This window comes from Carcharodon carcharias, chromosome 20 (assembly GCF_017639515.1).
Source record: "Carcharodon carcharias isolate sCarCar2 chromosome 20, sCarCar2.pri, whole genome shotgun sequence".
Lineage (NCBI taxonomy): Eukaryota > Metazoa > Chordata > Chondrichthyes > Lamniformes > Lamnidae > Carcharodon > Carcharodon carcharias.
Genome location: NC_054486.1, coordinates 98,744,054 through 98,768,560, shown reverse-complemented (window position 1 = coordinate 98,768,560; position 24,507 = coordinate 98,744,054). Strand labels below are relative to the sequence as shown.

General features: G+C 43.4%; 1 protein-coding gene across 1 annotated transcript in view; it reads right to left on the bottom strand.

Moving 5' to 3' along the window:
• LOC121292264 (latent-transforming growth factor beta-binding protein 2-like) overlaps window positions 1-24,507 on the bottom strand; it is a 658,547-nt gene that overhangs the window by 71,647 nt on the left and 562,393 nt on the right. The window contains exon 29 of the mRNA XM_041214068.1: window positions 18,068-18,193. Within this exon, the coding sequence (XP_041070002.1) occupies window positions 18,068-18,193 (126 nt within the window). The remainder of the gene's footprint in view (window positions 1-18,067; window positions 18,194-24,507) is intronic.

Here is a 24,507-nt window from a genome sequence, read left to right as displayed (position 1 = left end):
CAGGTCTGGCAGCATCAGTATGGTAAGCTTATATTTCACCCCTCTCCTTGGATTCACCTAGTTCTGTTGAAGGGTCATGAGGACTCGAAACGTCAACTCTTTTCTTCTCTGCCGATGCTGCCAGACCTGCTGAGTTTTTCCAGGTAATTTTGTTTCTGTTTTGGATTTCCAGCATCCGCAATTTTTTGTTTTTATCTGTGTTTAATTGACTGCCACTGCTCTTCAAGAAATGCCTACCTTGAAGAAGTTTTGTTCGTCTCTGCAACAAGATTTCCGTATCTCTCTTTTGCCTTGTTCACCTTCATTGCTTTCCATTTCTCTCCTGGTGTTTGATAAGGTGTTTACTAAAACCCGCTTTCACAGCCATATCTCCTTTCTCAGTGACTGTCTCCATCTCCGACTTACCCCACGTGGATTTCAACTGAAATTCCACCCCTCATGTTTCGAACCCACCCAGGATTACAGGTATCTCCGGGACATAAAACGTTTCTCGGACTACTGTTCCCATCACATTCTGAGATCCACACTCAGTGCCATGCACTGCCATATGAACACACTCGACCTCTCCCTCCAGCAGTGCCGCCGTACCCTTTTTCAAAGCTGCACGTGTCCCCAGTTTCATTTTATTCTTCGTCTCATCCGACGCCTCAACAAGAAACTTTTTCTCTTTCTCTCAAGTGCTAAGGAACACAAGCTCCAACAACTCATCGACACCAACACCCATCTAGGACCCTCCACCCCTGCCTGTCCCTCTGTCCCCACCCCATCTTCCAATCCCAGCCCCAGCCGTGTATTCACTATACCCCCTGACTTTCCCCTCTCCGACGCTGAACGTTCAGTGCTTAGCAAAGGACTTAGTTTCATACCCTTACACCCTCATCTCAATGAATTTCAGGCTCGGCACGATGCTGCTCTTCTTCCGCCGTCTTCGTCTCCATGCTCACTTCTTTGGGCAGGAGTCCTCTCCCCGTTCAACGGATCCTTTTACCCACCTCCAATATTCTCCCTCCACCTGGACCCCTCCCTCTGGATTCTTACCTTCTCTTGATCTTTTCATTGAGAACTGTCGGCGCGACATTAGTCGTCTCAATTTCTCTGCTCCTCTCACCCATTCTAATCTCTGTCTCTCTGAACTTACTTCACTCCGTTCTCTCAGGTCCAACCCTGACATTGTCATCAGACCCGCTGACAAGGGTGGTGCTGTGGTTGTCTGGCGCATTGACCTCTACCTCGCAGAGGCTGAGCGTCAACTCGCAGACACTTCCTCTTACCTCTCCCTGGACCATGACCCCACCACTGAACATCAAGCCATTGTTTCCAGGACTGTCAGTGACCTCATCTCCTCTGGGGATCTTCCTCCCACAGCTTCCAACCTGATAGTCGCCCAACCTCGGACGGCCCGCTTCTACCTCCTACCCAAAATCCAAACACAGAACTGTCCCGGTAGACCGATCATGTCAGCTTGCTCCTGCCCCACAGAACTCATTTCTCGTTATCTTGACTCCCTTCTCTCTCCCTTTGTCCAGTCTCTTCCCACCTACATCCGTGATTCCTCTGACACCTTACATCACATCAACAATTTCCAGTTCCCTGGCCCCAACCGCTTCCTCTTCACCATGGACGTCCAATCCCTCTACACCTCCATCCCCCACCAGGATGGTCTGAAGGCCCTTAGCTTCTTCCTCGAACAGAGGCCCGAACAATTCCCATCCACCACTACTCTCCTCCGTCTGGATGAACTTGTTCTCACACTGGACAATTTCTCCTTCAACTCCTCTCACTTCCTCCAAATAAAAGGTGTGGCTATGGGTACCCGCATGGGCCCCAGCTATGCCTGTCTCTTTATGGGGTATGTGGAACATTCCTTGTTCCAGTCCTACTCCAGCCCCCTTCCACAACTCTTTCTCTGGTACGTCGATGATTACTTCGGTGTTGCTTCATGCTCTCGTTGGGACTTAGAAAAATTTATTAATTTTGCTTCCAATCTCCACCCCTCCATCATTTTCACATGGTCCATCTCTGACACTTCCCTTCCCTTCCTTGACCTCTCTGTCTCAATCTCTGGTGATAGACTGTCCACCAATATCCATTAAAAGGCTACCGACTCGCACAGCTACCTCGACTACAGCTCCTCACACCTCGCTTCCTGTAAGGACTCCATCCCATTCTCTCAGTTCCTTCGCCTCCGTCGCATTTGTTCTGATGATGCTACCTTCAAAAACAGTTCCTCTGACATGTCCTCCTTCTCCCTTAACCGAGGTTTTCCACCCACGGTCGTTGACAGGGCCCTCAACCGTGTCCGGCCCATCTCCCGCGCATCCGCCCTCATTCCTTCTCCTCCCTCCCAGAAACATGATAGGTTCCCCCTTGTCCTCACTTATCACCCCACCAGCCTCCGCATTCAAAGGATCATCCTCTGCCGTTTCCACCAACTCCAGCATGATGCCACCACCAAACACATCTTCCCTTCACCCCCCCGGCGGCATTCCGTAGGGATTTCACTTGCATTTCCCCCAACTTAGTCTACTGCATTTGTTGCTCCCAATGCGATCTCCTCTACATTGGAGAGACCAAGCGTAAACTGGGCGACCGCTTTGCAGAACACCTGCGGTCTGTCCGCAAGAATGACCCAAACCTCCCTGTTGCTTGCCATTTTAACACTCCACCCTGCTCTCTTGCCCACATGTCTGTCCTTGGCTTGCTGCATTGTTCCAGTGAAGCCCAACGCAAACTGGAGGAACAGCACCTCATCTTCCGACTAGGCACTTTACAGCCTTCCGGACTGAACATTAAATTCAACAACTTTAGATCTTGAGCTCCCTCCTCCATCCCCACCCCCTTTCTGTTTCTTCCCCCTTCCTTTTGTTTTTTTCCAATAATTTATATAGATTTTTCTTTTCCCACCTATTTCCATTATTTTTAAATCTTTTATGCCCCCCCCACCCCCACTAGAGCTATACCTTGAGTGCCCTACCATACATTCTTAATTAGCACATTCGTTTAGATAATATCACCAACTTCAACACCTCTGTGTTCTTTTGTTCTTTTGTCTGTGACACCTTTTGATTATCTGCTTCTATCACTGCTTGCTTGTCCCTACAACCACACCCACCCCCTCCACTTCTCTCCCCCCACCCAACCACCCCCCCCAACCTTAAACCAGCTTATATTTCACCCCTCTCCTTGGATTCACCTAGTTCTGTTGAAGGGTCATGAGGACTCGAAACGTCAACTCTTTTCTTCTCCGCCGATGCTGCCAGACCTGTTGAGTTTTTCCAGGTAATTCTGTTTTTGTTATGGAGACAAAAGGCCTAGTGATTGTAGATCTACTGGCATGCCATGACCTTGCACTTGTAACAATCCATGGAATCAGCCAGACATCATACAGCAAAGCAACCTCAGAAACTATTCCTATCTCCTCAGTTCCTGACCTAACATCAAAATATCTAGAATCTTTCAACAAAATTTGTAGTTTCAAAGGAGTGGCAACACTAACTAGCAGGGGAATGCAAGTTTATCAATTTATCTGGTATATTTTGCGTAATGCAAATGCCAGCAGCAGCAAGAAGAAATGGCGAAAGATTATACACTACAGAAATTGTGGAAAACCACTATCGAAGGATGGCCTGATTTAATTTAGCATGTCCATGAACACATGAGGCCATTTTGGCCTTATTGGGATGAGCTAGGCATCTCCTGGGGAGTCATTTTTAATGGCAAGCAAGTTATCTTATTGGAATCTTTGAAACCTGATATTCTTCAACAGCTTCATCACTCACACATAAGCATAGATTGGATGAGAAGACTCGCAAGAGAGAGAGTCTATAGACCAGGTATCAACAATGACACTGAAGTCATTGTCAAGAAGTGCAAGGCATGTCAAGAGCATATGCCAAGTCAGCACCACTGATTCCACATGAAGTTCCTACCCATCCTTGGGCCAAAATCGCATTCGACCTCTTTCCTGTCCATGGCACTGACTTCATCATCATCATTGACTATTTTACCAGCTACCCTATTATTTGACTTGGCCCAAAATGTCAAGCACAACTGTTGCACACTCTCTAGATGCTAGTTTCAGTTTACTTGGTGTGTCTAGGGAGATCATAACGGTTCACAACCCACAATTTATTGGTAAGCCATTTGAGGATATGAGTGAGAAGTGGAATATCGATCACATTAGTTCTTCTCACTCCCTAGATCTAATAGCTTAGCTGAATGAATGATTTGCAAGGTGAAATCCCTAATTCTCCAATGTAGGCAGACCAAGTAAGATCTACACTTTGCAATGTCACGTCTGAGAGCGACGCCTTTAAGTGCAACTATTCATCACTGGCAGAGCTTGTGTTTGGCAGACCAGTGCATACCAATTTACCTACATTTACCCATTCTACTGTCTCAGAAATTAGACAGCAACTTTTAAAATTGCAAAAGAAGGTGAACATGCATGATAAAAATTTGAGTCCAGAAATGCCAAATTTAGAGCTGGGACAACATGTTTGCATCCAGAATCCCAACGAAGATATGTGGTAACCAGCTGAGGTGACATGGGTTTGTTCAGAACCAAGGTCCTATGAAGTCATTACACACAAAGATGCAATGGTGAGGCATAACCGAGGACAAATCAGACCCAACCAGCTCCTCAACCACCATGTAGTCCTATTGCATCTAGGACAAGATCCCGGATACATCCAGGAGTAATATCCAAGAATGACAATCGCACAAATCACTGTGAGCAAATAAAGAAACAATTAAAGAAAGGTTACCATTATGAAATCTAGACATACCAGCAGATTACCTCTACGCTTTACAGACTCATAGACTCATCAGTTCTATACACTTATGTAGTGGTATTTAAACACGAACATGCAAACAGTTCTACTTCTTTGAAAGGGGAGGGGCTAGTATATTTTAAAAGAAAGGGGGATGTTGTAATATGTCTTTAAGGGATATCAGCATGGCATCACTAGAAGAAGTGTGTCAAGTGCACATACACAGCTCTGCTGCTGACGTCTTCAAGATTTCTACCTTTGTATAATTGTCTCCATGTGCCTAGTGTAAATAATTGAATCCACAATGTGTTTAGCCAATCCCTTATGAGTTATTTTCAATTTTTATTTATTTACTCATTGTTTTATCCCCTTTTTTATCCCCCCTTTTAATCCCACTTTCTATCCTTTTTCCCCACTACTGACCCCTCCCACCACCCCACCCCCAAAGGGCCACTTGTTACTTGTTCCGTGTTGTTCTTTCACAGAGTGCATACCCTTGTTCTGCCATTATTACATTCTGCTTTCTTACCTTTATGGCACAGTTTTTAGCCCTTGCTACTACCATTAACACTCCCTCTGTCCTTTTGTTCATGACATATTTGTCAATCTCTCTTTTGCCCCCATCCAGCTTCACCTGCTCCGCCCCCCTTAAACAGTATAAATTTCATCACATTTCTACTTCTCTTTAGCTCTGAAGAAGGGTCATACAGACTCAAAATGTTAACTCTGTTTCTCTCTCCGCAGATGCTGCTAGACCTGCTGAGTTTTTCCAGCATTTTCTGTTTTTGCTTTAGATTTCCAAAATCTGCAGTATTTTGCTTTTGCCCTTTTGAGTGATTGGTGCCTTCATATCATTATAACAACACAGTAGTACACATGCATTTCTGTTCAGTAAAGGCATTCTTTGATTGCTTAATACATGGAGGACCTCGTTAATCTCTGGCCCCTTGTGACTAAGGGTGATGGTTATCTGACCTTTTACGTGAAGATCTGTACCACCTGAGCCTTGGAATTTAATTCTTGATGACTAGATGTCTATTGCTTTGAGCCATTCCAAATGGTCAGCCAGTACTGTAACACCGGCTCCAGCATCAAGTTTGAAATCAGTTTTAAAGCCTTTGACTTCCAAAGCGACTGACCAAATTTTTGTTTGTGATTCCTTATTTCACCTAGGAAATATGTACTCTAATTTCTTCCTTGATCCAATTCCCTGGATTGTCTGCTTCTCAAAGACATTCTCTTGCTTACATCCTTTAATTGCATTTTTAGATTTACAGAACTTTGAAATGTCCTGTCTTCCTGCATTCCCTGCTGGGCAAGCTTGCCTTCTCTGCTGCTTTTTAGCTCCATAGCACAAACACATTTAAATAGTTACTACAGGGTTTTCTGCTCTTTCCCCCGTTTTGGCAGGCTTTTGAGTGGGCGGGGCTGTCACCTTTGGATATACCCAATTAACAGACTCACTCAAAGCCTTGATATTACCACAGATTATGACCCGAATTTGGTCCCTAATTTCGCTTATTGAACCACTTGTTCGAGTTTAGATCGCCTTTAGCTTGCAAAAAATCTGACAGCTTTTCACCGTGGACTCCGACGATGATGCGATCATGAATAAACTCATCTTTCAATGCACCATAGCTGCAACAACTGGCTAGCCTATACAGGTCTGTAAGGAACAATTTGATGGATTCTCCTGGCCCTTGGGGTCTCTGATTGAATTGTGCTTGCTTGATTACGAGGTTCTATTTTGGGCTGAAGTATGCATTGAATGCTTTCAGGACAGTTTCAAAATCTGCAAAAGTCTCATCTACCCCTTGTCTTAAGAGGACGTCATTAGCAATGAATGCCACTCCATGTAGGAACATACTAACCTGGTGCTCCTGCTTTTTGGCACGCAAACCGGTGCTATTCGATACCACTGGAATTACTAATTCCACAACTCCCAACACTAGCCTCTCTGTGGACCTTCAAGGTTTACAAACAGCTGTGGAAGGGGCAGTGGCTATTCGACTGGTGCTGACATTTCTACTGATTCTCAGTGTGCCTCTCACAAAGGAAAGTCTTATTCCAATTTCTCCCTGCGGGTGTTTTGTTGCTGGATTGCAGTCATCACTGCTGCTACCAAGGTTTATATTTTGATTTCCACTTTAATACTATTTGGATCTTTCTTTGGGTAAATTGTAACCTGTTCTGGATTGGGAAGGTTTCCCACTACCTATGAGTGACTTCGGAACTAACTCCAGTATGTTTCTTCAAAATTCCTTTATTTACACTATAGTACATTCTAAGCTTCTAGGTAAGTACATCTCTCTCATATAGACTACTCCATCTTTCCTTCTTAATCTCTTGCACAAGACTGCTGATGTCACTGTTACATCATGATACACATCACTATCTCATTACCATAACTATTAACCTGTTATTCTACACACCTCACCTGCAAGTTGATTGCTTGACCCTTTCATTATCATCTGTGAGGGGGTGGGCAGTGTTGGGAGTCCCTCATGCAGTTGAAAACATGTTCAACTGACAGTGATTAGCACAAGCATACATTTGTCCTGCAAGGTCCAAGTTTCCACAATGCGTGTCAAATAAGTATCTTATTGATGTCACGATCTCATCACTCTTGACACTTCCAGCACAACATGCCCATGCTAGCACACTTCCTGAGGGTCCACACATTTTTTCCGTGCTTTCTTTAGGTAACCAAGTGAAATAACAGCTGCCAAGAGTATGCCATTGAAATTATCAATGCCAGGAAAATGCAGACTTTCCTGTTTGCTCTTTAGTATCATGAAAAAAATGAAGGTAGACCAACAAACTGATTGAGGCCATTTAACTTATTTAATTATTTAAAGTTTAAGAACCTTTGTCTAAGAAGGAAAATGTCTAAACAATGTATGAACTGATATGAATTAAAAGTTTGAATAGCTTCAGTAGTAATCATGAAAGAATATAATAGGTTTGTGAATTTCACTCACAGCATTGATTAACATGCAACATTATCTGCCCTTACAGAATAATTGTAGTAATCTGATGTGCAGACAGAACCAAAGTAGTTGTTTAATTGCTCTGCCAATGCCTGAGGCCCAAGGCAAACATTCTTTGATTGACAGCTCTGGCTCTCTGATCTCTTCTGTCAATTGCACAATGTTTATTCACACAAGACAAAGAGGTTTCAAGTACGTGTAGTTTCTGCTATTGATACTTTAAGGGGTCTGGATGTTTGACAGTTTTATTGGCCTGTAGTAAAAATGATTTTTTTTCAAAAAGCTGAGAAGTTACCAATGAATGACTTTTTTTCTAAAGCTTTCTGTACACGTCCTACTGTCATTATCAGGTTTATTGGTTCTATATAGTGTAAAGTAAGTGAATGGGCATGGAAGTGACAGAGCTTAGCATGGGGGTCATGAGGGGCCACAGCTATTGTTTTGGGGGTATACCTTGGTGTGGAGCATGAGAGGCCATAGGGGATGATTGGGGGCAAACCTTACTATGGGGGGGGGGGGGGGGGGGGGGGGGGGGGGGGGGGGGGGCATGAGGGCCATAAATGGTGGGTGATCATGAAGTGGTATGGATGGGGCATGGGGGGAGCTGGCAGCCCCTGTAGCTGCCTGAAAACCTTTAACCAGGTCAGCTGGCCAGGCTGCAGCCCACACACCCGCCACCACCAACCACAGAGTTGGAAGGTCTTGGCTTTGATCTGTGCTGAGTTGGCTGATCTCAACTGGATTGGTAATAAGTGCACGAAAATTTGCTTTGCTATAATTGACTTGGGGAGGATGAAGAAAAAGGTTAGGGAATTCTGATTTCTATCCAATGACTCAACTGGAAATCAACATTCGTTGATAAGTGTGGGCAGGCTTAGTGCCCTTTTTTGATGACGTCTTTGTGAAACAATTTGGAAAGTTTTTTCACATTAGTGGTACTATAGTTAATGCAAGTTTTAACCTAAAAGCTGCAATCTAATTTCTGGTTTTAGACAATCCTCATAGGATGTGATACAAACTGTTTATGAACTTCTCGGATTACTGCCTCGTAATCAGTAAATCCCTGTTTTAACAATTTCTAAATTGCCATTTTACAGAAAAATAAATCCTGACATTGCTAAGCCTCTCATATTTGTCTTGGCATGTATAAAATCTGTGCTTGGTAACCAAATTGATTTTTTTTTAAAATGAAACTGATGTAGTGAAATTCCTGTCAGCAGCTCCAGAAAGTGTAGTACAGTACATTTCTTTAAGATTATAAATACCTTTCTTAAAAATATGCTTTTGTTAAGGAAAAGATGGCATGATTGTTTAAACAGTCACTTAAAAAAATGCAGGTTCCCAACCACCCAGTTCAGGTTTTGTGTTGGATCTCACTTTATTCGTAGTGCAATTCCAATTCCTCCTGTTTAACCTTCTTAGGACTGTAAGAAAGTTGAAGGTTTGAAATAGCATCTCTTTTTTACTGGAGAATTAAAGAAGATTTACCTCAAAACCTGTGCATGTACCAACCAGCAATTTAAATGGACAAGGGTCACAATACATGAATGAAATTAGGGGCAGTGATAGACCATTCAAAATATTAATCTCAGATTTAATTTCAGATCATTTTGATGTTAGGAAAACAACAGGATAAAATGACATTTATAAATTACACAAATGAGTAAGATTAATCATTGTTTATTAAGAAAGAGAACATTCTCAAGTCCTCACCACCTACTGAAAAATCAGACCAAAAGCACACATGAAACACTTCTACATTTTTGGTTTTGAGATAAAAATAACCAGTTTCAATTAGAGTATAGGTGCATGAAGTGAGAAATAGTTGAGAAGTGTTATCAATGTTCATTCATAATTGAAAAAGTAGCAATCTGTCAGCAGCCATAAGCAGTAGAAACTTTTCTTCCAACCTAAATGATCACAGTTTCAAGTGCCAAGCAGTGGTCACAAAAGCTTAAATAAAAACAGAAAATGCTGGAAAAGCTCAGCAGGTCTGACAGCATCTGTGGATAGAGAAAGGCTGTATGACTCTTCTTCAGAGCTAATTTCCAGCATCCACAGTATTTTGCTTATATCTGACATAATCAAGTTTGCCAGCCAGAACTAACAAAGAGGGCAAATTTTGATTATTGGCTGACTGCCTAATGCCTCAGACAGGAAACCTGATCCATTTTGACGGCCAGTGGATGCATGGGAATACTTGAGCACTGAAATTTACTTTTACAAGGGTGGTGCCATATTTTTTCAGATTTTAATTATTTATAGAGATTGGAGATTTAAAACAATTATCAATTTAATTTTTTTCCCCTTGTGCGTCTTTTATCGCTCTCTTTCTTAATCCCATTTTACTTTCTTCATGTTATTATGCTTTCTGCGAATGATTTTACATTAAACTAAATATGCTATTTTAGTGGATTTTAGTGGAGGAGGCAGGAAAGCTGAATTGGGAAACTTCCTAAGATAAAAGCAAAATACTATGGATGCTGGAAATCTGAAACAAAAACAAAAATTGCTGGAAAATCTCAGCAGGTCTGACAGTACCTGTGGAGAGGAAGACAGAGTTAACGTTTTGAGTCTATATGACTCCTCTGAAGAGACAGACAGGCGTCACAGACAGCAAGCTGCCTCCACCTCTGCTGTGGATGTCTGGGGAGCACCAAAATATAGCAGCAGGGTTAGGAAAGTTAAGTAAAAGTAGTTGCACAACCTGGGCATGGGTGTTGATCACTTGTACTTACTGTTCACTATTGTCAATAAACTCCTAAGAATGTCTCCCTGCCTGTGGCTCCTTGTTCTGATGAGCAGTGTGCTTGTCACTCAGCTGTGAAACATTTCTGCACAAGGTAAAAGGCAGGTGTCTCAATCCAGGCCTCTTCCCTGTGCTCTGTGCAGCCTGCAGACCACACTGATGGTCCAGCCTTACACCCTGGAAACATTACTGATGCCTACACCTCGGCGGTGCTGGTCATTGCTGCCAGAATGTAGTGGGCAGACGCTACAGAGTTCTCTCATTCTCTTGGTGTGCTCTCAGCACCTTTAAGGTGAGGCTGGCCCCCATCATACCAGCATCTGAGACCAGTGATGCTGTGCACCAGCTCCTGAAGGGCTGAGGTGCTGCTGAAGGCGGAGACAGCATCAGATGCGTCTCAAGTTTCATGGCTGCGTCTCTGAGATGGCCCTGATCATGGAGTGCAAGCGAGCTGTCTTTGGTGAGACAGGAGTCAGACATTCTCAGAGGCAATGTGAAGATCTATGGAGTGTCCTCACTGCATGTTATCATCATCCTCCTGCGATCGAGCGACTATTAGGGCCTCCACTGCGTCTCCATGACAGGAGCATTCTCATAGATGGTATTGGTGCTGCCATAAGCCAGACTGGAGTCAAGCATTCACAGCTGCAATGTGAGGATCTATGGGGACACTTCACTGCATGTCGTCATCATCCACCATAAATCTGACAGCTATGAGGGCCTCCCGAGCCCGCCTGCCTCATCTAGCCAGTGCAAGAGCCTCTTTCCCGTCATTGTCATCACTGAGGACACCCTCACCCTATCCCCGTCGGCGTCCTCCTCATCCAAGGAGACCTCCAGCTACTCCATCTCCTCCTCAGCCAGCTTGTCTCCCTGTTGGAGTGCCAGGTTGTAAAGGGCGCAGCAAACAACGATGATGCGTGACACCCTCTGCGGACTGTACAGCAGGGCTTCACCAGCCCTGTCCAGGCACTGGAACCGCATCTTCAGCATCTTGATGGTCTGCTGTACCAAGTTGCAAGCTGCTGCACGTGTCTCAATATAGTGTCGCTCTGCTGCAGTCTGAGGCCGCCGCATGGGTGTCATCAGCCACAGCCTCCACGGGAAGCTCTTGTCCCCAATGAGCCAACCCTGCAGCCTCTGTGGACTCAGGAAGACTGTGGAGATCTGCGAGTGACTTAGGATATAGGTGTCATGCACACTTCCTGGAAACCACGCACACACCTGCAGGATGCATTTCTGGTGGTCACATACCAGCTGCACGTTCAGTGAGTGGAAACCCTTGCGGTTGATGAAGTCCACCAAGTGTAGCGACAGAGACCTGAGCACCACATGAGGGCAGTCAATCGCAACCTGCACCTGTGGGACCCCTGAGATCAGGGCGAATCCAATGGCCCTTGCATCCTGGCTGTCCCAGTACCGGGCGAAATGCACAAAGTTGTGTGCCATGGAGAAGATGGCATCCGTGACCTCATGGATGCATTTGTGGATGGCGGATTGTGAAATCCCACAGGGGTCACCCGTGAAGCCCTGAAAGCAGTCACTGGCATAGAAATTGAGCGCCACAGTCACTTTCACAGCCACTGGCAGTGGATGCCCTTCATGTCCCCTTCATGCCAAGTCCTGCATTAAGTGGCAGATGTAAACCGCCAGGTCCCTAGACACGCGCAGTCATTGGCGACACTGGTTCTCAGTCTCTGGCAGGAATGGCAGATGGCATCTATATACTCTGGGTGTCACTAGGCACTGACCAGCCACAGCTCACTGTTGCTCCTGGGTAGCGTGTGCAGGAGCCCCTGCTGTCCCCTTCTTCATGAGGTTGCTGCTTCTGCCTTTGCACAGCCAGGAGCCTCAGTCACTCTCTCCTCAGTCTTCTATGGTCTCTGTAGGCCACCAGGCATATAGCTAGGTCACCAGGATCCATGATCCTGACGCGGTCCTTCTGCAACATGAAAAAGAGATGGACGTGTTTATCATGGGCGTACTTAGCACCTTTCCTGGCCCTGTGTGACCACCCTTTAATGTTTCCCGGAGAGTGTTGGTCACCCCCCGTATGGCAGGAGATGAGTGTGCTGCATGGCTGAACGGTCAATCTGCGACATGGGGGGCACTGGTTCAAACCAGGGTGCTGAGATTGCAAGGGGCCATGAGCACCTTCAGCAGTGACTGCTTCATGGCTAGCGTTGGCAAGGAGATTGTACAACATGTGCAGTCCAACTTGTCCGCAGTCCAATAAAATGGTGGTGGACTCAAAGTCTGTGCTGGGAAGGGGCGGGGTTAAGGCATGGAGTGCTTGGTGCCTCCACGTTGCTTGCATGGGTAAGCATGCCAGGAGCCTGACCCCAATCATATCACTGTGGCTACGCCTGATCTGTCTCAGTTGCAGAGGCACAGTCAGTCTATAGAAGTTTCCCTAATGCGCGGCCACTTCCCTATCCCCACCTCAATTGCCTGCGTGCAGGATGCAGCCCCACCGACAATGGTTGCCTCCGAGGCTGGCCAGCACTTGCTCCCAGCCACCACCCATCTCCCCTCCAGCAGTCGCCTCTGAGACTGGCCAGCACTTGCTCCCAGACACCCCCAGACCCCCTTAGCAGTTGGCTCTGAGTCTGACCAGCTCTTGTCCCCAGACGCCCTCTTCCCCCAACCACGGCAGTCATCTCAAGGCCAGTGATTAGTTGCCCCCGCAACCCCCCCTCCGCCCCCGACACCCCTGCGGCCTGTAAACAACAGGCAAGTTATGGAGAACTCTGCTGCTCACTCACCTCAGTTCTCCCAAAGTGAAGGCTGCAAAGTGTACATCGCCTGCATGCTGTTGTGAAACCATACTGTCATGAATGGACAATACGGTGGGGACCCGACAGCCTGGTGGGATGACCTTTCAATTATATGCTGATGTATTACAATTAGCCCCCCTAATACAGCCCGCCGTTGGTGAGCTGGGCAGACAATCGCAACCTACCTTCACACCATTGTGAAGCAGGTCATGCCATATTTTCTGCACACATCACCTAACACGCCTGCCACCAGTGGACTCGGAAAATTCTGCCCTTTATTTCAAAGCTGGTCAAAGTAGGTGACTGTTTTCTTCAGTTCCGCCCTTGGAACTTGAGTTCTCCTGTGGTTCATGCCTCTTCCAAGAGGCTGTGAACTACCTCTACTTACTGAAAGGGCCCAACTGTGTTAAAATCATGGGAGATGAGGGTTAAATTGCCCATCCAGCAGTGGAGCTGGCAAGATCAAGAATTCTGTGTGCAGGGGAGCTACCCATACCCTTATCCCGTGTAGCCAAAAATTTCCAGAAATGGGAATGGGGGCAGGAATCCTTGAATCAGGTACTGCCTGCCATTTTAAAAGGGCTCTGAGCTATCCTGACTTAGTGAAACATCCGAGCCTCTAAATTTTACTTTTTGGTTTAGATACCGGACAGATTTTAATAAGGGAAGCTGGGAGGGAGGGTGGGGCCTGAATGGCAGCACCCCCATCAACCTGATCTCTAGGAATCCCGAGGGAATTAAATCTCTAATCGACAGCAGGAACTGGATGAGATGGTGCCATTGTGTTACAGTCACTGGACTAGTAATCCAGAGACCCAGTTAAATGCTCTGGGAACATGGCTTCAAATCCCACCATGGCAGTTAGTGGAATTTAAATCCAATTAATAAAACCTGAAATTGAAAGCCAGTATTAGTGATGGTGATCATGAAACTATCATTGATTGTCATAAGAACTCACCTGGTTCACCAAGGCCCTATAGGGAAGGAAATTTGCCATCTATACTCGGTCTGGCCTACATGTGTGACTGTAGACCGACAGCAATGCGGTTGACTCTTAACTGCCCTCTAAAATGGTCCAGCAGGCCACTCAGTTCAAGGATAAGTAGGGATGGGCAACAAATGCTGGCTTTGTCAGCGATGCCCACATCTCGTGAAAGAATAAAAAAAAAACCCTGATGGTCCCTGCTCCACAGCGGACATTTAATTGCAGCATTCCCCTCATGTGGGCGGAAATCCTACCATGAGACTTGGCAGCCAATCAGAGGCAGGCAGCTTTCCATTACCAGCAGTGCCATTGGGAGCGGTGGCTGCTGCTGGTAACTTGGGCCTTCACTAAGGTTCATCATGAGACCCCTGAAGAAAGGTAAGTGACAGGAGGATTGGGGTCGCAGGGATGGAGTTACCAGTGGGGACAGGAGTAGGAGGGGTCCAAGGAAAGGGTATGGTGGTTGCTCTTAGGCGCTGGGTTCCTTGATTAGGCACTGAACGCTTTTGAATGAGAGATCCACCCCACCAGCGGTGGCAAGATGAGGCCCTTAAGTGGACATTAATTGTCTACTTAAGGGCCTCAACTGGCATCCGGGTGGGAAGGCCACCCACAAGTCTTCGTGCCCCGCTTAATTGGCGGAAGATAGCGAGGGTCACCATCCTGCCCAATTAATCAGCCACCCCAACCTCCAAACTCTTCTTGGGGGAATGGGGTGGGGGGCTGGATGGGCCTTAAATTCTACCCACTGTGTGCCTCAGTAAAGGTTATCGAATCTGATTGGTTCAAGAAACATGCTGCTCTGTTCACACAGGTCTCAGGTCCCCTGTAGAGGAAATGGTAAACTGCTGCAAAAAAGCCCATGAAATGTCTGTAGGCATTTATAAACATAATGAAAGGCTAGCATCATTTGTTCACTGCGGACTGCAAAATCCACAATGTGCTTAAATCACCAATTTGCATTTATAATCAATGGACCTGACTGTTGATATATCCAATGGTGTGTTGGCTAGATGTTTGTTCTGGCCAGTACACTATACTGAGACAACTATTGCAATCACAGTTTCTGTGTGGTGCTTGTGGTAAATACAGGCAGAATATGAGGACTGCACCATAGAAAGCTTGTGGATGATGTTAAGGGGTTATACATTCTCGACTGCTCTGCATCTGTTATTGGTTCAACAAAATCCTGAAAAGGAAAACAATAAAATGCACAAGTGTCCTTATTAAAAGTGACTAATCACCAGATGAAAATGACAGCAAAACTTCAGAATTTTTGGAACATATCACTTTCAAAGGCAAAAGAACTGGTAATGAACTCTTTCAAGGAAAACAGATTTGAACATTCACTCATACATCATCTACTGTTTTTAAGAATAGAACAAATAAAAAGACCAGCTGGTTACCCAGACAGTTTACTGACAGCTTACTCTCGGAGATGAAAGAAACTCAACATGACATGACATTTCATATGTTGTTTTAATAACAATTTTCAGTCAGTACTTGATTGAGTTTTTAAGACTGGGGAATGGTGGGTTTAACATTCAGTAATCTTACATCATCCTGTATCAGTTTGAAGTAACTGTGCTTTGTTGGTGGGAAATGGTCACTGGCTGTAGTTTTCCTGATCTTTAAGACAGCTGTTAGGAGCTTAGAATGTAATCAGCCGATATGAGTTTAGAATTAAATTTTAGCTTAATTAATTCCAGTGTTACAATTTCTGCGAGCTTTTAGCTGGTTACAAGACAGAAACAAACTTATGTTAAAGCTATGAAAGTTTCTTTCATAACAATCAAGATTTGAGATAAGAATCTACAACTTCACAATCAATATGGGTACGATAGCATGGAGATTATGTTACTGAACCAGTAACCCAGAGGCCTGGACTAATGATTCAGAGTGATCAGTTCAAATCTAATGTGGTATCAGCAATGGTGACTATGGAACAACTGGACTGTTGTTAAAAACCCATTTGGTACAGTAAAATCTTTTAGGGAAGGAAATCTGCCATCATTAGCTGATCTGGCTTATATATGACTTCAACCTGAAGTCATATATAAAGTGGTTGACTCTTAATTACTCTGAAATGGCCTAGCAAGTCACTCAGTTGTACCTAATTGCTATGAAAAAGTCTAATTAGAATAAAACCGGATGGCCCACCTCACATCAACGTTGGCACCAGCCAGAACAAAGGCACACCCAGCCCATTCAAGTCTACAAAGCTCTCCTTGCTATCATCTGATGACTTGTACCAAGATTAGAAAAGCTGTCTCACAGACCAGTCATGCAACAACCTGGCATAGTCATAGGGCTTAATTTTACCACAGGGCTTGTAATATGGTGGGGTAAGGTGTCAGAAGGAGAGCCCAGTGTCTTCTCACCATGATGGCATATTACCAGCAGTGGGAACATGAATGGGGCGACTGCTGGAGGCCCTGCAGAGGGTTCCTGGTCAGGGGGGACCCCCTTAAAGGCTGCTTCATGGCCCATGAAGAGGCTCACTGTGGTAATGACTGCCTTGATGGGTAAGGCTTAACTGTTGGAATGTGACCGCACCCCCCCCTCCAATTTCCTGATTGCTAGTGTCTACCTGCTTAGCCTAGCTTGCTCAAAGAAACTTACCACATCTTTGAGGGTGCCTCAGCATGGAGACTAGTGATGGCACTGCTGAAATTCTGAGCTGCTGGCCTTCTGATTGGGTCAGCAGCTCTGGGAGTTGGACCGCCATCCTTAATTGGATATTTTCGATCCCATGATAAAGGTCTGACAGAATACCAGTTTATTTTGATAGTGAAGAAAGGAAGGATTCACCATGCTCCACAAAATGTAAATGAAGAATGGCTTTGCTGATGATTCAACAAGTAGTGGAAGGATATAAGCTTGGTGTCCATAGAATAGGCATATGAAAATGATTTGTATGGCTCCTGATTATGGACACATTGGCAAGCTGATAAATTCAAAAGCCTATTTATATTCAAACATATTTGACTTAATTTTTTTTGCATGGATTAAGACAAATACAGAAGGTGTTTACAATAGAAGATATTTGCATTTTTCTCCATTTAACAGTAGTATGTGCAACACTTGGTGCAATCATGGACAAAGTTAAAATTTGCATCAAAAGTAATGTACATGCCAACTTCTTCCAAACAAAACAAAAAAAAACCCTTTTAATCCTCTCTAGTAATGCTGCTGGAATTGCAATAAAATAATTCTGTGGAGAGTTGGTAAACCTTCTAAGGTGGAGAATTATTGGGCATTATTCAGTGAAAACACAAACAAATCTTTGCTTGGTTCAAAGGATAAATACATCTTTGTTAAATAATCAATTTCTCAGTTAACTCCCAGGGTTATAACCTTTTATTCTCCAAAGCTCTCTGATGAAAACAAATCTAATTTGACAGTTTCCATTTATTTATACATTAAATTAACGTTATACAGCTTCAAGCACTAAGAAACACCATGGGTGAATTCTTTCTTAATGTCTTTTTGCATTATTGGGATTTGTATGGTATTTAGCTTAAGAAATTTACTTCTGTAACACAGTAAACAATAGAGTTGTGGACCTCAGGCTAAAACTCAACAGAATGGACATCAACAACAGCTGACTGTCAGACGATTGACAAGTAAATAGTTTAGTCATCCTGTATAGAACCAGGAACTTGTGTAGCTAATATAAGGCATACAATCTCTTCCGTACTTTCCAACTGGTAGCCCTGGGGAAATCCAGAAGACTCTGTATAGTTTGGAAGTTTTCAATGAGGTTTGGCAGGAAGTTTCCAACTCATACTTACCCACACATCCTTGTCCTCTTGGTGGAACCTCAAAACCTTGATCACAATGGCAGCGGAAGGAACCATCTGTATTTTCACAATATCCGTGAGTACCGCAGATAGTTCCATTCATACATTCATCAATGTCTGCACAAAACCCAAACAATCAGTATTAATTACAAATTTTCAGAATTGCTCAGTAATACTGAAAAATAACTGGAGGAATGCACAATAGGGATTACTGGAATACGAGTTCATTCTTCAGTAGGTTACGATGATCTTACTTGTAAATGGAGTAAGGGTAATACCCCACAAATCAATACGGTGTTGATACTGTTTAAAATAGCAATAAAACAAATTAGTAAGTGCAGTGGAATTCAGATTTAATGATCACAGGGTGATTTTACTGGAGGGTGTATCGTTCGCCCCTCCCCCCCCCGCCCATTAGATGCCCAACGGACATCAAAAAAGGCTGCCCACAGCAATGATACGCTGCAGGCAGCCTTAACAAGCTCAGCTATGACCTCCACCCTCAGTGAACGCAAGTCTCTGCCTCGAGAGCTGCCGGCAAATCTGACTGGATGGCGGCTCTTGCTCTCCCAGCAGCACCAGAACTCAATAGTGGGCGCTGTTGGGACTTCAAGCTGTCCGGTGAAGAAGACAGCATGGATTGCGGACTCAGTTAAGTCTGGGATTTTTGGGCAGAGAGGCATTGGGCACCATATGGAGGGGTGGAAGGAGGAGTGGGGTTCAGGTTCTGGGGAAGCCCAAAGGGGGTGTACTCCCAATGCACATAGGGTGCATTGAAGGAGGTACCCTCCTTCCTTTCCACTTTTTCATTAGAGTTGGTGAGAAAGCTTTTGTTTGCCTTCCACTGCCAACTGTGTTATGGAGGCGGAGGCAGAATTTGGCATTTAACTGCACCTTAATTGGGCAGTTAAGGGTCTGAATAGGTCCAAGGGTGGGCGGGCTAGCAGGTGCCTTACCCACCCACCGTATTATGGAGAACAGGTCGGGGGTTGGTGAGAAGGTGGTGGTGGTGGTGCCCCCCGGTCCCCACCCTGCCAAAAATAAACGCCTTAGGGGGCTGTAAAATTCACCCCCACTACTTGATCATGCACACTTAACCTCTGCCAAGGTCAGAATGATTTGTCACCGACCTTGGCCCCTTCTCACATGATTGTCACCTCAACTAAGGGCTCAAGTGTATACTCCTGTTTCTTAGGTTTTTCTCCCAAAATGTATTACTTCAAACTTATTCAGATTTATTGTATCCTTTATCTATGGCTTCCATAATATTTTTATAGACCCCCTATTTTCACATGTTCAGCAAATTTTGAGATTGTGCTCTCAGTGCCTAAGTTCAAATCAGATGATTTGCTGTCAACTGCATTTTTTTCAAAGTACAAATATCAATATTTATTTTTTCTAAATGTGGTGGGATGGATTTTAAACCTTTATTGTTCAGACAATTTGCAAAAAGAATGACCAAAGTCAAAATGGGCTAAGTAGAGTGGCAATTGCAGTGGTACTGCAATATTAATATTTATTCTATTTTGCAACTGTTAGTGCACATCTGTTTGGCATTTCTAGACAGTATTATGTACTGACGCCCTGTTGGACAACACTGATTTCTTTAAAAGTGACACTTTGAAATTGATATGCTTTGTCAGTAATTGCTAAGGAAGGTTTAAACAGATTGGGTGGAACCTGATTCTCACTGAAAAGAGGTCTTTTTTCTCAATGAAATATAAGGCTGATGGCATAATAGCACCTGCAGAAAGAGAACCACAGCTGCACATGATTATTTCACAGGTAAATCCTCAAAGAAAAATTCAACAATGCCAAATGCTTAATTAGAATTCTCATAAGAAATAGCAGAGAAGAATTTTAACAATCATTAAAGTTGAAGACAGTTAATACAAACTATTAAAAGGGTCACTGTTGGGTATACAATGTAGTAAAATACCTATAATAAATTGTAGCAGCTGCACAGAACTGTAACAAAGCTTTTGGTTTCATTGCTAACATCAACATAATGTCAGCACTCTAGCATTCATAAGTGAAGGATGTAACTAAGACTCCTCAGACTCAATTTTAACCCTGTGTAAATGAATGGGTTGTAAGTGGGTTAAGCCTTAAAATGTGTATATTAAGCTTAGGCCATTAAAATCTTTAGGCTGTGTCCAATCTATATCTCGTACATAGTACATGTACATATCAAACTAAGGGAATGGAGATGGTGGTTTGGTCAATAGTAGCTCATTCTCAATGAGACCCTACGGTGAAGGAATTAAAGGGCATTGCATACAATTCAAAAAAACTATCAGCCAAAAATGATTTAATACCTCTATGAATGTGAGCTATATATTCCTGACAGACATTGGGAAAAAATACATCGTCGAAGACATTTTGAACATTCTTTTATTACAGATGACAAGTAATTCCAATTGTAGGCTGTTTTTCCTGTAAAACTTTAGTGAAGAAACACGGGTGTCTAATAGTATATCACTAGGTAACGCATCATCACAAAAATGTTGGAGTTAATTTTATTGGTTTATAGTAATACTTATAAATTATTTCTCAGTTCAGACTTACAGAATTATAGAGTCTTAACGGCACAGAAGGAGGCCATTCGGCCCATCCTGTCTGCACCAGCTCTCCAATGAGCATTATGACCTAGTGCCATTGCCATGCCTTTTCCCCGTGCCCCTGCCCCTTGTTTCTATTCAAATAATCATCTAATGCTTTCTTGAATGCCTCGATTGAACCTGCCTCCACCACACTTCCAAGCAGTGCATTCCAGAACCAAACCACTTGCTGTGTGAAAAAGTTTTTTATCACGACACATTTGATTCTTTTGCAAATCATGTTAAATCTGTGCCCTCTCATTCTTGATCCTTTTACGAGTGGAACAGCTTCTCCCTATCTGCTCTGTCCAGCCCCGTCATAGTTTTGAAAACTTATATCAAGTCTCCTCTCAGCCTTCTCCTCTCCAAGGAAAACAGTCCCAACTTCTCCAATCTTTCCTCATAGCTGAAGTTTCTCATCCCTGGGATCATTCTTGTAAACCTCTCCTGCACTCTCTCCAATGTGTTCACATCCTTCCTATAATATGATGCCTAGAACTGTACACAATATTCCAGCTGAGGTCTAACGAGGGTCTTATATAAATTCAGCATAACCTCCCTGCTCTTGTACTCTATGCCCCTATTAATAAAGCACAGGATACTATATGCTTTATTAGCTGCTCTCTCCACCTGTCCTACTACCTTCAATGATCTATGCACATATATACCCAAGTCTTTCTGCTCCTGCACCACCTTCAACATTCCACCCTTATTTTATATTGTCTGTCCATGTTCTTTCCACCAAAATGCATCACCTCATGCTTCTCCAAATTGAACTTCACCTGCCACCTATCCGCCCACTCCACCAACTTGTCTATGTCCTCTTGAAGTTCCACACCATCCTCCTCGCAGTTCACAACTCTCCCAAGCTTCATATCATCCGCAAACTTTGAAATTGTCCCCTGCACACCAAGATCTAGATCATTAATATATATTAGGAAAAGCAAGGGTCCCAAAGCTGATCCCTGGGGACCTCCACTACAAACCTTCCTTCAGCCTGAGAAACATCCATTGACTATTACTCTCTGCTTCCTATTTTTCAGCCAATTTTGTATCCACAATTTTTATATTTTGTAAATGAATTATGTTCCGGCTAGCAACACAATATGGTAAATGCCTCTATTCATTAAGTAATTTGTAATCAATCTGTGACCTGGAAAGTTGTAAGTTATCTCGTCAGACAGGCAATTAAGGACAGACAACAAAGGCTGGCCTTGCCAGTGACCCTGGTCCCATGCCTTGAGCAAATAAAAAAAAACTGATTAGGAGTAAAATCTGAATCAAACTCATCAGGTGGGAAACCCAAGGAATCAGGTGCAAACTTGTTTTACACCCTGCTCCATAATACTTTCCATTGGAGGGTAAAATCGGGTGGTTTGTTAAACCAATGTTGCAACCCACCCATCAGTTTGATAACAGGGGGGTTAAGTTAAAATCTCCCCATTAATGCAATCAAATACTCTATTGTAACATGATTATTGGGGCAGGATATTATGCTGAGCGTGCAGGCGCACACCCGACATGCCTAACCATAAAATGACGCACGATGACATTGGGCATGCGTCCTAACATTATCGTGCACTCGCGCGATATTTTGTTTGGCAGGCGTGTGCCATTAAAAGGCCTATTAAGGCCATTAACAATCTAATTAAATTCAAATCTATGCTGCCCGTCCAACCTTATGTTTGGCGGGCGGAAAGGCCAAATGGCCTTTAAATTTTTTAGGAAACCTCATCCACAGGTGGGATGAAGTTTCTTAAAACAAATAAACATAAAATAAAAAATTTAAAATTGAATTATTAACATGTCCCTGATCATGTGACAAAGTCAAATGAAGGGACATGTTTTATTACATTTTTCATTTCTTTATTAACTTTTTTAAACACTCTTCATCTCCCTGAGGCAGCACTGTACCTCAGAGAGATTCTCAAGTGTGCACTCGCATGCATGTGTGAAGTTCTTGCTCGCCCTGCTCGTACTCCCCCTGCCTGCTCAGGCCTTAATTGGCCCGCCAGCGTGAAATTGCCTTATGGCCTCAATCGAGGGTGGTGGTTGGCTTCCCGACCATGACCCCCCTCCCCCCCCATCCGCTGAGCCCGCCCAACAGGGGCTAAATTCTGCCCCATGTCTACAAGAAGATCCATTTGAAATTGTCCCTAGAGATTATGAAAATTCAGATTCTTCACTGTATACTTACAGGGCTCTAGTGAGTAGTGTACTTGTTATTTTAAATTGTATGAAACATTGACAAGTTTATTATAGTGGAATACTTTTGAAAACTGCAATGGACATTCAGTCCTCTAAACATAAAAGTTTGGTCTCTCTTTATTATTCCATGCTCACACAGGATGTATATGTCTATGCGTGTGTGAAATAAGCAATAAATTCACAGCATGCACCATATTCTGCATAGGTAAAATATTGTGAGCAGAGCATGATCTCATTCTGCCTGCCATCTGCATTTGCCCATTAAAAACCTTAGATTCAATACTTTCTTTTATTAGCAATGAATGACACATACAAAAATACTATGGAATAAATAGGTTATTCAAAGGATTACACTATTACACAGTCTTAGCTTTTATGGAGCTAATAAAGCATCACACATTTTTAAACCCTAAGTTAAAATAACAAAGTACAGGAATGGAAGAGGCCTGTGAACAGTTAACTGTTCACCCTCTTGATTAATGAATAGTGAGTAGCATGGTGGCAACCTAAAAAAGGGATAGGAAGATAAAAAGAAAATAGGGAAAAGTACAAAATTAACCAAATTTAATAAAGTTACACAGTTGTCTTCTCCATTGTATTAACCTTCTTCCCCTGGGCTAGCATGGCAGATCAGATCTGCCAACCTGTAATATTCTCTACAGTTGTTGTCAATGCCAGTACATAACAGCTTCTGTAGAGCAGGGTTGACCTGCGAGTTTTCTTCCTATTCCTATACCTTCCATATTTCTATCCCTCAGCCCCAACCAAGCACAGCATCCAACCACTAAATCAAGAAATGAATATCATAAGAACATAAGAAATTGGATCAGGATAAACCATATTTCCCCTCAAGCTTGCCCTGCCATTCAATATCATTCATGGCTAATTTTCTGCCTCAACCCCACAGGTGTGAGATTCAAACCTGCGGCCATCTGAATTGGAAGTATTAAAGTATTAATACTTATAAACCTGGAGGACTACATCTACTGGATTAACTGAAGTATGAATGCTCGAACTTGATCATTATAATGAATATCAGCTGCATATGGCACAAAAGTAAACAGGCATTATAAAATTCCCCAAAGGTAAATTAGACAGGTTTCCTTCAGGAACTGGAACATATTTTCTCCAAATTTCAAAGCTGTCAGTAATTTATATTCTGTATCACTGTAAAATACAGCTTTGTTACTATTCATTAATTTCAGATATTTTAGAAGTTGAATATTTACTTAATGCTGGCAGTTCTGTGGGGCTATGTTGAGGTCACAGTAAATTCTAGAAAATGTAGAAGTCATAATGGGCGTTTGCTGAGTGAAAAGTAGTTAAAATACTTCAGTCTCTGTTGTACCATGAATACAAGTAACTTCAGTTCCAAATTTAACCTTATATGCAAAATGTTTAATTTTTTCCTACCAAATAAGAGATTTGTATTGAGTATGATGCATACGGATAAATACTGGAGAGTTTAATTAAAATAATACAGCACAATAAAGGTTGTGCTGTTATAGTGCCATTCTTGCTTCAGTGCGAAGTGGCTTTAGCATGAAAATGGATGTATAAGTTTAGTCACTTCCTGATTGACCCCAAAGTGCACTAAATGCAAGCAATGTGAGACTTCCTCCA